The following is a 15,328-nucleotide window of genomic DNA, read 5'->3' as shown; positions in this document are numbered from 1 at the left end:
GTCATAGTAATATCTAGATCAGTAATACCCCAGTCCTTAACTAATAGATTATTTTTTTTATTTAAACAGCTCCTAGACCAGAGAGAGGGAGGGTGGGAGGGAGGGAGGGAGGGAGGGAGGGAAGGAAGGAAGGAAGGAAGGAAGGAAGGAAGGAAGGAAGGAAGGAAGGAAGGAAGGAAGGAAGGAAGGAAAGACCACCTGAGTTTTACCCTCTTTCCTATTACATGGGCTGGAAGAGGCACATGGAACAAATCTGCTCAGTTTTAGCTCATTAAAAACATGAAAAACAAAAACATAAATTCACTTAAAAAATGTCCTGTGTGCCATCTTGAGTTATTTTTATAAATAACTCAAGATGGCACACATACCTAATTCTCTTTCCCCTATTTCTCCCAAAGTAAAAATCATGTGAGGTAGGTTGGGCTGAGAGAGAATATAACTGGCCCAACAACACCCAGATGGCCTAAAATGGGACTAGAACTCCAAAGAGGTCTTCCTGCCACAGAGCACAGTAATCAGATAGAATCGAGGTGTTTGCCTACAGAGTATGCAATCTGGAAATCACCACTTGCATCAGCTCAAGTGAGAAAACCCTATTTTTGCCTTAAAAGTTGCCTTCCTGATAGGCGGTTGGTGGTGAGAAGACAATGTCATGTATTCTGCCTTCAAGTAATGCTAAATGGCTGTACACATACTGGAGCAGGTTGGTCATGTCCATCAACTTCCATTAGTCTTTTAAAACCCTTCTTTCACAGTTCGTAGTTCAGAGGAATCTATCATACACAACTCCATGTATAGATATCTAGCTTTTAGTGTTCCACATTCAAGGAAGTTTGGAAAGCTGAATTGCCACTTTCTATAACAGAATTCAGAACATGCTTCCAGTACATGTTCAGTACAAATGAAAGCCTCCATACAATCATATTTCAACATCATAATAATGTGGTTTTAATAATATGTGAACAAGCCTACCTACTTCCTGGGCTTATGCATTCCATCTTTTCCTCCTATGTGATCCACAGAAAGTATCTGGAAGCTATTATTTCCTCAGGCTTATAACAGATCATCTTTAAATTGTGGTTTGGTTTTATAAAAAGTAACTGCAATTTATAAATCTGATGATCTGGGTCGCGATGGTTAACAAAAAGCAGAAGGAAACATACCAGAATGATTCCTCCTAGATGGGCAGAAACAGGGAGAATGGAAACCTGCAAACTAAGTGGAGTGTGCATAGGACAGATTCACAAGGCTGTTCAATAGCTAAACAAAGCCAATATCCCTCCCCTTAAAAATTATTAATTTCCAATATTTATGGGCTACCATAATATAAAACTCTAGATGTTCACCAGATATAAAAATACTTGTAGTTGTAATTATACTTATGCTAATACTAACCAAGTTCACATTTCCAGGCCTTATCATGATTTTTCCTCATGTAGTGTTCTGTATTCATATTTCATTCTCATTTTTATCTTTCTTCTGCATTAGCACTGTAAATTTATGATAAGGCATTCATTTATTATTATGCTACCAAGCAGCATAAAACTCTAGGGAGACAGATTTATGTCCTCCTACGATACAGTGCAGCATAAAGAAGCAAAAGGTTTTTCAGCCAAATGGCCACATAAAAACTAATTTCTTGATTCCTATCCCAGTCCTCTTAACGTTTCCCTAAAATAGCTCACCATTCCATCTCAATAAACTCTTTTAGATTTCCAGGCCAAGTATAGTAAACAAAATAAGTAACCCAACTAATCAAAGTTGGGTGCTGGTATCTAATTTGTACATTAAAATGTTTAGACAGCTGTTATGTCAGTTATTTGTATACCCCCACAACCTCATGCGTCTGTGGGGTAAGAAAGAAACCTATCATTACACTGTCACAAATGGGAGAACCTTAATTTAGGGGAAAGAAAAGTGCATAGGAAATGAAATTAGAAAAGAGCTCATGTTAACATACTGTAAATTCAAAGCATTAATTGAAGCCTTCATGACTTGGAAAACTTTACAATGCATGAAGTTTCAGGGCATCCAGCCCAAAGTCTACTCTTCTCTATAGAAAAAACTGTGCCAGCTCCAATCCAATCATTCTGGGTTTATTTTACTGTATGGAAAGATCTGTATACAAAGGAATCCCAGTCCAGGTGAAAAATGCTGCAGGGAAGATTTATGTAATAACAGAAAAAGTAGTCAAACAAGCTAGGGATAGAACCATCACTGGTGTAGGTGATGTAAATGAATTTAATGACTGAAATAATTCTTTAAATTGGTTCAAACGTTTATTTGCAATACTCAGGATGTTTATGGCAGGACGTAACAAATTTGTGAGAAAATATTTTCAAAATGTTCATTTGAACATGCACTGGAATATTGTTTAAATGTGTACTGTCGTGGAAAATATTTTTAACACTGCAGATTAAAGTACAAAAAAAGACAGAACAAATATACAAATAAGGTTCCCCTGATCTTTTATTCGTACATCAACCATCTTGTGATAAAAATGAGTAATTTAGAGGATTATCTCTCAAAATTATCTAATGGGCATTTTGCAGCCTTATCATATGCAGATGACATAGTGACAATATCAATTGGGCTAAAATGAACTCTGAGGACTTAGATGCTTACTATTCTGAAGAAGAACTTGAGATCAATTGTAATAAAAACAAAATCTTAATTTCTGCAAAGTGATCTAGACAGCATACCTATTGGTTACAGAAAATACAGTTCTTTAAACATTTGGCCATGGTCTTTCATCAATTTATACCAAATGCAGTATAGTTATAGTTATACTATTTTCCACTTCACCGGAATGGTACAGCATAGACCAGCACCATTAAAGATTTATTTGGCTATTGCTGTACCATACTGTATATACTGCATACAGCTTCTGTTTGATGCTCACTTGGGGCCATCCTCTAGAAAGGATTGAGTCCACCTTTTTTAGGGCTATATTTCAAATATGTGACTAACACGGGGCAAAGGACGGAGACAGGTTTGAAGTACAGATGGGCACATTGTTTGTACTGCTGCCCATAGGTTAAAGTTACTGTATTTTTCAGAATATTTGCAGACTTGGTTTATTGTAGACAATTATACCTCAACATGGAAAAGAACACTCCTTCAAAAATTGCAACACTACGGACTTTCCAGAGAGGTCATTCTATTTATGGGTACTAACTGCACTTAACGTAACATGTTAGAAAGTCAAACTGGATTAATCTACTCTACCCAGAAAGTGTTCCTGAGTAGCCATGCCCCCTTTTTAAGGCTAGCCAGATACCAAAATCAAATAACTGACTCTAAATTTCAAAAAGCAATAACATTTGCACATTTTAATATTTTCCTGATAGCTTTCTCAACAAATACAAATTAAGATAATCTTTTGGAGAGAATTTATTATATCCATACATCACATTCTTTTATACTGCTTACTCCATAAGGAAGAAGGTCCTGCTTTATAACTCAAATTCTGGGCAAAGTACCCAGGCAATTCTGAACTATTTTATGTAGAATTAGTTTAACAGACCAGTCTAATATCATTTCCTTGAATATAACTACATCAGCAATAATTGTTGCTGTGATTGCCTCAGTTACTTGGCTATAATTTTATGTTGTGTTATTTTAGTCAAAATAGAAACTGATATTTAATTATTTGACTACATGTAGAATTCTGGTCATTGACTGTAATAAAAGTTATGTTGTTGATTATTCTTATAACATATCAAAGGAACCTCCAGTTCAGTCTTTTATTACTAACACTGTCCAGTTAAATGTCAGTTTGAGCATTTTTTTTAAAAAAAATAAAGTATCTAAGGGATGGATTCTTTCAAAACAGAAAAAAAAATCAGCCATTTTGTTTTCAATTAAAAACTTCAATAAGTGGAACTATTACAATACAAAGCTATCTGTTATCTGTCAAGTAGATCCAATATATATCTGCAATCGAGTTTTCTTTACAAAACAGAAGAGGTTTATATGTAAGAAGTTATTTATTCTCTTTACACATGTCTATGCTATTTCAAAACTGGAATTGTAACATACTAAAAGAGGAGGCAATGTTTGAATAGCTTTGTTTGATCAGCTGGATAGTTTTACAGCACTATTATGTACAGAACACTGTTCTTGCTTTCCCAGCAAGCTTAGGGCCAAGCATCTGGCAATAGTGAAACTTTGATGATATCACTGCCTCACAAAAGCTGGTTAGAGTTGAAAGTTACAAGAACACAAATCACAAAGAACAATGACAGCCCGAACAAAGCCTGACAAGAGAGAGGAGTGATTTGTAAACAAAAGAATGATGTTGTTTAATTAAAATGTTATGGTCTTGTTGATAGATGATCGCTGCTATTCAGGTATCTTCCTAAGTTGGGGTAACTAGAGATGTAGTTAATTAAATATTAACCAATTCACCAAAATCAGAGGCAGTCTGGTGCTATCACATTTTATTAAGAGGCATAAGCTTTCCTGAGCTGCACAGGGTGACTTGACTGATATAGGATGTTAATTGGGAGGAGGTGGGTAGGACACGGAAAGGGCAGGTTGCACGAGGCAGATTACAAATACTTTATCAATTAACAATTGTAATGTGTTAAAAACCCTTGCAATTGTTGGGCATTTTTGAGATAGCCTGAAACCTTTTGACATATGTCAAACCTTTTAGCAATATCTCGGTGTAAAATGACTTATGGTCCACAGTATATCTGACCGCCTTTTGTATACCCTAAGACTTCTGACTTTTTTTGTAACAATTTTGGAATTTGGATTAAATGTGAGTGGTGGTCAATGGAAATATCTGCACTGACTACAATATTTGTGAGGCAAGAAAATGTAAACAAAGTTTGGAGACTACATAATGGATTTTACAATTATTCTAGGGCAGCTGAAATGGTATACAATCCACTAAAAAGTACATGCTAGCCATTACCCTTGTAGTACTAATTGTAAATCTTGTCCTTTTAAACATAAGCACTTTCAGGTCCTTAATATTTAAAGAAAAAACAGAAGCATATGAAGAATGAAGCATAATTTTTGCCCTAAGGTTTTGCTCAATTGGAGGTTTACTTATAGCAACTCAATTCACTAATCTGTTATAGTTATAACATATAAAAGAATACGTATGTAAATATATTAAACTGTATTAAAAATATTAAGGAGGATTCCAAATACATGTGTGAAAGATGAATATTACATTTTAATAAAGCTATATATGCAATACTAAAAATTCTGTTTCATTTATTAAAGAATTATATAGCCTTATTCACCCCTTTGTCATAATAACTCAAAACTAATGTTGGGCAGGAAATGTGTGTAACTCCTGAAACTTTCAGTGGCTGTGATCCTCTTTAGATCTTGCTTCAGAAGCCTCCACACAATTAGCAATTCCTTTCAGCACCGGCTTCTCCAAAAGGTTCAGTTAAAAATTTCTGCTTCTGGAAGTCATCCAAACTCTTAAGAAAGTGCTATTTAAATTTCATGCGCAATATCTTTTTTTTTTTTTTAAAGGAAGAGTTTCTCAAACCTGTAATTTTTACAGTTGAATGTTTTAGATGTTATGATTTTCACTAGTCTTTTCACATACAATATATATGCATTTAAAATGGTTTCTGGTTTCTGTATAAATGGAATTATTTATAATCTTCATCTGAGTAAGTTTCAACAGGAATTCAGGTTGTTTTTACTTCTGCCTATAATTTCTGTGGCACATTTGTTTTATCTGTTGATCTTTTAATTTGTGGTGTATTCAGATTGGATGCTTTTTAGACTGTATGTAGCATGGAGTTGTATTGATTTCACACATTTGGTTTTTCTTTTTTATATAAGCTGATTGTTTTCATTTTTACTGAGAAAAGCTTTGCAGCACCTAGAAAGCAACACTATGCCTTCTAAAAATATGTTTCTCTTAAACCCAAGAGCAGTGGAATTTTTTTTTTTTTGCATCTGCCGTTTTTAATTAAAAATCCACATGAGTCATGCTTCTAGAAACCCATACACTATAATACTATATAAAACCTTTACAAAGGACTGAAAACCTTTTAAAAAAGTAGGCCAATCAGCAATCTCATCGTATTCTCTATTTATATGTAACAACAAGGAAGTGAAAAGGGAAGGCATTTATAGACAGACAGGAACAAGGCCAAAATATTATCCATCAGTTTTTGAGCTGGCAGAAATATACTAAAACAAAATTTGCTGATCTTATTGCTGACTCCCCGTCTGCCACAATAATAAATCAAGCTGTCAGTACTATCCTTATTGTTTCAATGCAGGATAGGCTACGGAAAATGATAGGCAAATGTCCCTTTCTATCAAATATCACCTGCCGGCAGGAAAACAGTCATCAATCACTTTCCATAATATGGGGTGTAGCAGATGTAGATTAAAATAGATGAATGTTTGAAGCAGCTTGTTTTGACATCCGTCAAGTAGCAGCACTGTGCCTGTCACCTGTTAGACTATTTCTGACTATTTCTGAATATAGGTTTAGCACTGGTCTGAAGTAGCACTAAACCCATGTCTAAAAATAGCCTGGATGACAGTCACAGTTGTGGAGGAGGAATGTGGGTGAACTAGGAGCAAATGATCAATAAAGAACAAGCACTATCTTCAAGTAGTGCTGGAAAAGAATGGGTGTGCTGGTATTGAGTCTAATTCTGTGACATCAGAAAATAGCCCACAGAGCACAACTGTGTAGACAAAATGACACAATTCATCATCTTGGTACTAAAAATAGTAAAAGCTATAGCCATGTCAAGCGTCGTATTACAGAGGTGGGGAACGATGGCCCTTTTATGACTTGTGGACTTGAATTCCCAGAATTCCTGAACCATCCACTTCAATTCTGGGAGTTAAAGTCCACAAGTCATAAAAGAGCCATCATTCCCCACCTCTGTCAAATTAACAAAACCAGTGGAAAGCATTGTAAAACAGCAAGTACCAACACACTGCTGGCAGAATGTGGCTCTCCATCCTGATTTAAACCAACATTCTATGCAATACCAGACTAGCACTTTGTCAAAAAAGTTCAGTGTTTAAATAAACTGGACAAATGCTGTTTCAAAAGCACACTCACTTTGTGTTTATAAGGAGCCCACATTAAGACCTGATAAACACTTCAGCCATTATATATGGGAAAATGCTTCCACAGAAATCTGATATTTGGATTCTCCTGCAGCCCAAACCAAAATGTGAAAATGAGCCCACAGTATTCATATAAGAAACAATAGATAAGTGTATTACTTATCATTCTGTTCCTCGTTTATCAAGCAAATGGTATATAAATATATTAGTTATTTGGTAACTGGGTATGTTCATTAAACAAATCTAATTTGTGGGCACTGTCTGCTTGTGCAATTGAACAGAATGACAACTAGATGATGATTTGTGGGGTTCATCTAAGCCTGTATGATGCCAGCTGAAGGTTGTAGAACTGCCCTGAATGAAGACTGGATGAAAAAGAAATTACAGGGAATCAAAGGAAACAGTTCAGAATCTGTACACTAATCTACTTGTTCAGAACTCAAATCAGTAGTGATGTAACTCCAGTAAAGTGATATGAATTTTTCTGAGCCTTCAAATAGTGCTGGAGTCATGAATATTGCCTCTTTGTCATATTCTAGATAGAAGCCAACAAAAGTGCGTATAGTCCAGGCCATGGTTTTCCCAGTTGCAATGTATGGTTGTGAAAGTTGGTACCATAAGAAAGGCTGAGCGCCAAAGAATTGAGGCCTTTGAACTGTGGTGCTGGAGAAGACTCCTGCGAGTCCCTTGGACTGCAAGGTGTTCAAACCGGTCAGTCCTAGAGGAGATCAACCCCGACTGCTCTTTAGAAGGCCAGATCCTGAAGTTGAAACTCAAATACTTTGCCACCTAATGAGAAGGAAGGACTCACTGGAGAAGGGCCTAATGCTGGGAAAGATTGAGGGCAATAGAAGAAGGGGACGACAGAGAATGAGATGGCTGGATGGAGTCACTGAAGCAGTAGGTGAGAACTTAAATGGACTCCAGAAGATGGCAGAGGACAGGAAGACCCGGAGGAACGTTGTCCATGGGGTCGCGATGGGTCGGACACGACTTCACAATTAACAACAACAACAACAGATAGAAGTTAAAAGATTAGACTGGGGCTGACAGTGGGGCTCTTTTATGTTAATACAAATACTCAGTTTCACTTTCTCTACTTAGAAACCAGGAGATTGTGAGTTCTCGTCCCATCTTAGGTAGCAAGCTGGCTGGGTGACTTTGAGCCAGTGACTCTGTCTCAGCCGAACTCACCTCACAGGGTTGATGTTCTGGGGAAAATAGGAGGAGGAAGGAGCATTAGGTTTGTTGCCTCAAATTATTTATAAAAAACATAAAGGTGGGATATAAAAAGGTGAAGGTAAACAATTGTTGTGGAGGAAGCTTGCATGTCAGGATGCAGGCTCAGTCCCACTGCCCCTCTGAGATGTAACTCCTGGACAGATATAATCAGATGACCCCTGCCTCTACATCTTCTGGAGATAGCAAAGAGTTGGTTCTTTTAAAATAAAGGGGATAACTTTGCAAACAGCCATGAAAAATGCAGGAGGAGGGTATTCTCAAACTCTGGGAAAAGAATAGGCAGTTGTTCAAAGTATGGCAAATGAAGAACAGATGGACATTTCAACCTTACCTCTTAAGCAAGGCCTTAATCCATTAGTCTTACAGAATTTATGGAAAGAAAATTTAAGCAGCTCTTAGAAACCTCACCTTAACGGGTTTCTTATTTTTCACGACCAAATTAAGATTGCAGTTTTTCTCATTTAGTTTCTGAGATTCTATAATTTAAACTCTTCTTTCTGATTAATGAGGTGCTGCATGAGTTTTGCTTCCTTGGTCAAGCATCACCATTATGGCATTGACAATGAAACTTTCTATTTGAGTGTTCTGCCTGAACTCTCAACTGTTGCTAACCCTAAATGTGATTTGACAACTGTTTTTAATAATCCACAGTTAACATGAAAACTAAAATGTTTAATTTCAAGTAGCACAGTGTTTCTCAACCTTGACAATTTTAAGGCATATGGACTTCAACTCCCAGAATTCCACAGCCAGCATTGCTGGCTGTGGAATTCTGGGAGTTGAAGTCCACATGCCTTAAAATTGTCAAGGTTGAGAAACACTGAAAGTAGCACAATAAGCTCTAGTTGTAGAAACAAAACCTTCCCATTGAAACTAGTTTGGGTGATCCATCTGATACAGGGTTTAGGAATCTGCACTTTTCTATTCTAAGTTATTTGTGGCCTTAATAGAAGGAAGCAAAAACACCAAAACCTGAACCTGACTTGTCATGAAATTGTAGTTTAGACACAACTGTCTGAATAAGAACACAATGTACTTTTTCTTCCAATAATTTAGATAGTGACATATTTCCTATATTAAAAATATAGCATATCACGTTTGATACTTTCATACTTACTACTCCCCACCAAAGTGCATCAGCATAGCTGCTAAATTCATGCTCGCCAGAGTCATTCACAGCATCTTTTTCAGCCAAATACACGAAATATGAAGAAAAAATCAAGCCCAGAAACCCAATATACAGGGTGGTTATCAATTCCTAAAAGACGGAAAAGAACCAATTAGTGAATAATTAATCATACAGAGAATTCTGCTGTCTTCAGAAGCTATTTTGAAAAAATAATACCTGATGCTCACGTTCATACTTCAATAGACTTATTATATTTTCCAGTAATACTAATTGGGTAACATCCAGATAGAGGGAATTTTAAGTGCCAGAAAGCCTAATTCTGAAACAGCTCAATCTAAAAGACCTCATTATGAAAAAAAATCCTAATTTGTGCTGAAGGAAACCTAAATCTAAATTAATTTGTATCAATATTAGATGAAAATAATAAATTCTACATAATTTTAAAAGTTATCATCTTCATCTTGTTTAATGGCTTCAATCCATTCCTCGGATTGAAAGCAAAATGGTTGCTAAGCAAAATGGTCCTAGGTTAGCATGCAGAATAAATAGCATTTGGTGATTAAGACTAATTGTCAAAAGCATCATGTTAATAGGCATGGATGAATCTTGGATTTCAATAAACTATAATATTGAATCGTAACACATTTAACAACTAAAACTGACACTCAATTAAAGAACATTGTGTCAGTTTAATAATATGGGTGTTAATTCATTGATTAAATCGGCATGTGCATAAAACAAAACTTCTGATACGAAAAGCATATATCTTTTATTCAAGGTATACATAAGTCACAGCATGTTATGCGAGACAGAAGTAGAAATTACTTTAAAGTCAGATCTAGTCATTGGGAGGGCTTTGAAATATTTTTTTAACAATATAGGAACTGCTTCCTGATTTATCAAAACGCTTTTTAGTAAAACTTCTTTGGCAAAGTGTTTTGCATTTCCAAATGATTGTATCCAATATGTACATAGAAATTATTTTAATAATGTAATCTCAGACCTATCATCCACTGGGAGTTTCAGGAAAAATATGTTTCCATATATTCCATCTTTCTATAAACTACTAGACTGACTACATTCTGATGATTATTTCTAACTCATCAAACCAAGATATGCAAAAGATTATTGAATCTGCATGTAAACCTTTTGCTCCACCCTTTGCCACAACCTCAATTAGACAAGAAACCCCTAATTTTCCAGTTTCCATTCATTCCAGATTGGGAAAATATAACTATCAGTTTCAAATATGTTCAGAGTATTAATGGCCAAACCACATGTCATTTCTTATTCTAGAGTAAACATAGTTAATCCAACTGGAAACCTTAAGGAAGCAGGCTGTGACTCTAGTTCTTTGTCCCATATTTTTAACTCTAATCCAGCGGTGTCAAACTGCCAGCCCATGGGCCGGTTTCATTATATGGAGGCTGCACCCACCCCAGCTCCGGCAATGCAAAAAAAGTCACGATACGTTGTGACACGTCACGTGATATGGTGAGTTTGACACCCCTGCTCTAACCCAACCGGAAAACTTAATGAATTGGGTGTAACTCTAATTCTTTGCTCCATAGTAAGTTCATGAGCTAGATCAGTGTTTCCCAAACTTGACAATTTTAAGGCATGTGGACTTCAACTCCCAGAATTCCACAGCCAGTGTTGCTGGCTGTGGAATTCTGGGAGTTGAAGTCCTCATGCCTTAAAATTGTCAAGTTTGGGAAACACTGATCTAGATCAATCCTTTCATACTTCAATTGACACAGTCAAGAAGGGAACTATTGTTTGGGCAAATCAAATGACAGGAACAGTTAATCCAACTTGTTTTGGGACTACAGTTTTAAATGTTCCTTTTCCAAACACTACTAATCTAAATCACACACACAAAAAACCATGCTGTGTTTCCTGTACAGGTAGTCCTCAACGTATTCCTGTCCTCAACAGTTCCTGTCATTAAGTGAGACATTTGTTAAGTGAGTTTTGCCCCAGTTTATGACCGTTCTTGTCTCAGTTATTAAGTGAGTCACTGCAATTGTTAAATTAGAAATACAGTTGTTAAGTGAATCTGGCTTCTCCATTGACTTCGTTTGTCAGATAGTCACAAAAGGAGATCACATGAACCCAGGACACTACAACCGTCATAAATATGAGGCAGTTGCCAAGCATCTGAATTTTGATCATGTGACCATGAGGATGTTGCAATGGTCGTAAGCATGAAAAATGGTCATAAGTTACTTTTTTCAGTGCCATAACTTTGAATGGTCACTAAATGAACTGTTGTAAATCGAGGACTACCTGTACAATGAAAACAAAATATACAGTTGCTGACTACCAGTCTATGCAGTGAACTGAGTAATTCAGAACAGATTTTCATTTACCCTTAGAGGAATAGATGAACCTGAACAAACTTCACTTCAGCTCTGGATTTGTACAAAACCAAGTCAAAAATGTATGTATGTATGTATATTTATATACTGTCTATCCTCCAAGATCTCAAGTAAATGTATATGGCTCTTTCCCTATATTTTATCTGTGTCATGGTTCCGACAGACAGAGATAAATAAAGCAGAACTCCGAGGCTTGCAAATTCCTCAAAGAACCTGTTTATTAGTTATAAAGTATCAGCTTGGTCAAGAGTGAAACCAAGTCTGGATACACAAGTAACAATTTTCCAATACAAAGTTAAATGTCCCACCCATAACAGTTATGCAAGCAATTACATTCCCCAATATGATTATTTGGTAGGCTTTTTAGGCAACGCCCAATCCCTAGTTGCAGGAGCAGCTGATGACCTTGGTTTCCACGGGACAAAAGATTATTTTGACTAACGAAGCACCTGGGCAACCCCCCTCTCTCCGTTCTATGTGGCAACCTAGAATGAGAAGGAAAATGGCTGCAGCCATACTCATTTGTAGAGTTGACAATCTGTATATCAGCTGTAAAATTGATCCAGCTGAGAGATAATAAATGACCTAACCAAATCCAAATAATTGTGCAGTCAGGTGAGATTTAAATTTCCAGTTCCCAAATTTTAATAGAATCTTTTATTTTAATACTTAGGCTTGAATTAAATACAGTAATTACAGTTTCTCATAGTTCAGACAAAACAGGAAGCCACAGGCAACTACTTTCTGTTCAAGTGAGGCTCATAATAAAAAGCAAAGGCACCAATTCTGCCTTGTTTATTAATACTATTATAATTCCACGTTTATCTATTTTAAAGATGTGGAAACACTCTTAATGGTTATGTAGGGGAACAGGGGCAATTGTTCTGTGTATATACACAAACACAGAGAGACACATGAAAGAATTGCATTTACTTTAAAAATGTATAAATCTATGATACTCTGCAATAATACAGTCAAAAGAAAAAATGTAGAGCAATCTATTATGGGACATAAGCCTATTAATTCAGCATATAGTCAACTAAAAGGACAAGAGTTCATTTCATGTTATTTTCAGGCCAACCATTCATTTAGTGAATGTTCAGATGACTTACTATTGGTCCTACTGAGTCTTGGAGAAGACTCTAGACTTCTCCAGAGTCCAGAAGTTCCTCTGCAGACTCTACAACCTATGTTAGGAAGTCAGAGGATGTGTAGGCAAAGCTACATAAAACATCACTTCCTGGCTTTAATTCATGTTATATTTTTGGGGAATGACACTTTTGGGTGGCTCTAAAAATAATGTGAATCTGGACTCCCAACAATAAAGAAATAAATACTCACATTTCCCGTCTAAGGTTTTGCATACCTGTCTATGTATGAACACTACTGATCCCAATAGTCTCCAGGTGCCACCCTGCCGATCGACATGAAGCATGCGCAGAATTTGCAGAAACCGGATGCCTCTGGGGGGGGGATTGTTTATTCAAAGAAAATGAAAGGAAACAAATTAAAATGAAGTTTTGAAATAGTAGTCTGTTTATGGAAAGGAAAAAAGACAGGGAATAATATATGTTCACAACTGTACAGGTGGTTCTCACCTAACGAGCATTAGTGTCATTCGAAGTTATGAAAAAAGCACTGAAAAAAGTGATTTACAACTCCTGCGGCATCCCTGTATTCATGTAACTGCGATCTGGGTATTTGACAACTGGTTTTCCCAAAGATGCTTTTTTACGAGGCAGCTGGACTTTGTTTTTCTCTGAAGATGTTTTGCTAGAAGCTGAAGAAGCTTCTTGGATGAGGAACGAAACGTCTTCAGAGAAAAACAAGAAAGTCCAGCTGCCTCGTGAAAAAGCATCTTTGGGACAACTATGACCTGGATGACTGAGAATCGCCACAGACATTGACAACTGGTTTGCACTTATGACAGTTGCAGTGTCCTACATTTATGTAATCACTACAGTATTTGTGATCTTCCCAGCTGGCTTCTGACAAGCAAAGTCAATAGGGAAGCCAGCAAGAGGTCACAGGTTCATGTGACGTTTTGCTTAATGACTGCGGGTGATTAGCTTAATGATCATGGCAAAATAGATCATAAAATTAATCATCATCATCATCATCATCCTGCAACGATATCTGTAATAACATCAAGCATCCACATCTGCCTATCCCAGGTCCTTGGGAAGGACTCGATAAGTAGACAAAATGCCAAATCCAGTCTGAATATCTGGCTGACTGTGCGATGATTAATAATAATAATAATAATAATAATAATAAAGTTGGAAGGGACCTTGGAGATCACCTAGTCTAACCCCCTGCTCAGGTAGGAAACCCTATACCATTTCGGACAAATGGCTGTCCAATCTCTTCTTAAAAACTTCCAGTGTTGGAGCATTCACCACTTCTGGAGGCAGGTTGTTCCACTGGTAATTGTTCTAACTGTCAGGAAGTTTCTCCTTAGTTCTAGGTTGCTTCTCTTCTTGATTAGTTTTCATCCATTGCTTCTTGTCCTGCCTTCAGGTGCTTTGGAGAATAGCTTGACCCCCTCTTCTTTGTGGCAGCCCCTGAGATATTGGAACACTGCTATCATGTCACCTTTCTCTTTGTTAAACTAGACATACCCAATTCCAGTAACCGTTCCTTATATGTTTTAGCCTCCAGTCCCCTGATCATCTTTGTTGCTCTTCTCTATACTCTTTCTAGAGTCTCAACATCTTTTTTACATCGTGGTTGTAGTCAGGTGATGCTTCATTTAATGAACATGCCACTTAAGAATGAATCTTCCAGGCCCTATTGTGGTCTCAAGTTGAGGATTACCCATATAAAATTGCAGTTAACATATTTACCTGATAGCTGAGGTTGCAAAAACTTGACCTTTTGAACCAACACATAGTACAATCATGGAGGCAACAACTACAATAAGATCTGGAAATTAAAAGCATATAAGCAAATAAATGTAGGTTAGAAAGTTTATGTGCCTTGCACATATTTAGATTTTATGCTAAAATATTGTACTTCTGTTTGGATGGTGTGCATTCATTTCCTCTTGAAAATTAATATTTGATTATACAAATCAATCAAATTATATAAATGCTATTTTCCTTTTGCTTTGCTTTTATTTTTATAAAGACTTCATGCACTTATTTGCTGAGATATAGAGGATCTTCATTTTTTTAAAATATAATTTTAAATTTCATTATTTTAAAAAATAAATATACAAAACAAAAAAAGAAGAAATAAGAAAAGGCATAGAGGATGGAAAACAATATATTAGTAAATACACAGAATTCTTAGTTATCATAAAATTTAAAACCTTTATTTCAATGATTAAATAATTAATTGAAAATATAAGACAACTCATTTGTCATCTTGAGAACTAATTATAAATCACTTCAAAACTCCAACTTTAGTATTTATATTGATATCACCATTATTCATCATTATCTTAAAAATGCACATGAATTTATAAAAAGGAAAAAAAAGAAAACTACTAAAAAGA

General features: G+C 36.1%; 1 protein-coding gene across 8 annotated transcripts in view; it reads right to left on the bottom strand.

Moving 5' to 3' along the window:
* The window catches only part of KCNQ1 (potassium voltage-gated channel subfamily Q member 1), a 390,352-nt gene that overhangs the window by 275,901 nt on the left and 99,123 nt on the right, over nucleotides 1-15,328 (bottom strand). For all 8 annotated transcript variants that reach the window (XM_039350746.1, XM_039350750.1, XM_039350742.1 and 5 more), the window contains exons 4-6: nucleotides 14,676-14,754; nucleotides 13,196-13,292; nucleotides 9,437-9,577 (exon numbers count right to left, since the gene is read on the bottom strand). In XM_039350746.1, coding sequence (XP_039206680.1) covers nucleotides 9,437-9,577; nucleotides 13,196-13,292; nucleotides 14,676-14,754 — 317 coding nt within the window. The remainder of the gene's footprint in view (nucleotides 1-9,436; nucleotides 9,578-13,195; nucleotides 13,293-14,675; nucleotides 14,755-15,328) is intronic.

The sequence above is a fragment of the Crotalus tigris genome, unplaced genomic scaffold (assembly GCF_016545835.1).
Source record: "Crotalus tigris isolate CLP2741 ecotype Arizona unplaced genomic scaffold, ASM1654583v1 scf7180000018354.2857554, whole genome shotgun sequence".
NCBI classification, from domain to species: domain Eukaryota; kingdom Metazoa; phylum Chordata; class Lepidosauria; order Squamata; family Viperidae; genus Crotalus; species Crotalus tigris.
This window is presented reverse-complemented; position numbering and strand designations above follow the sequence as displayed.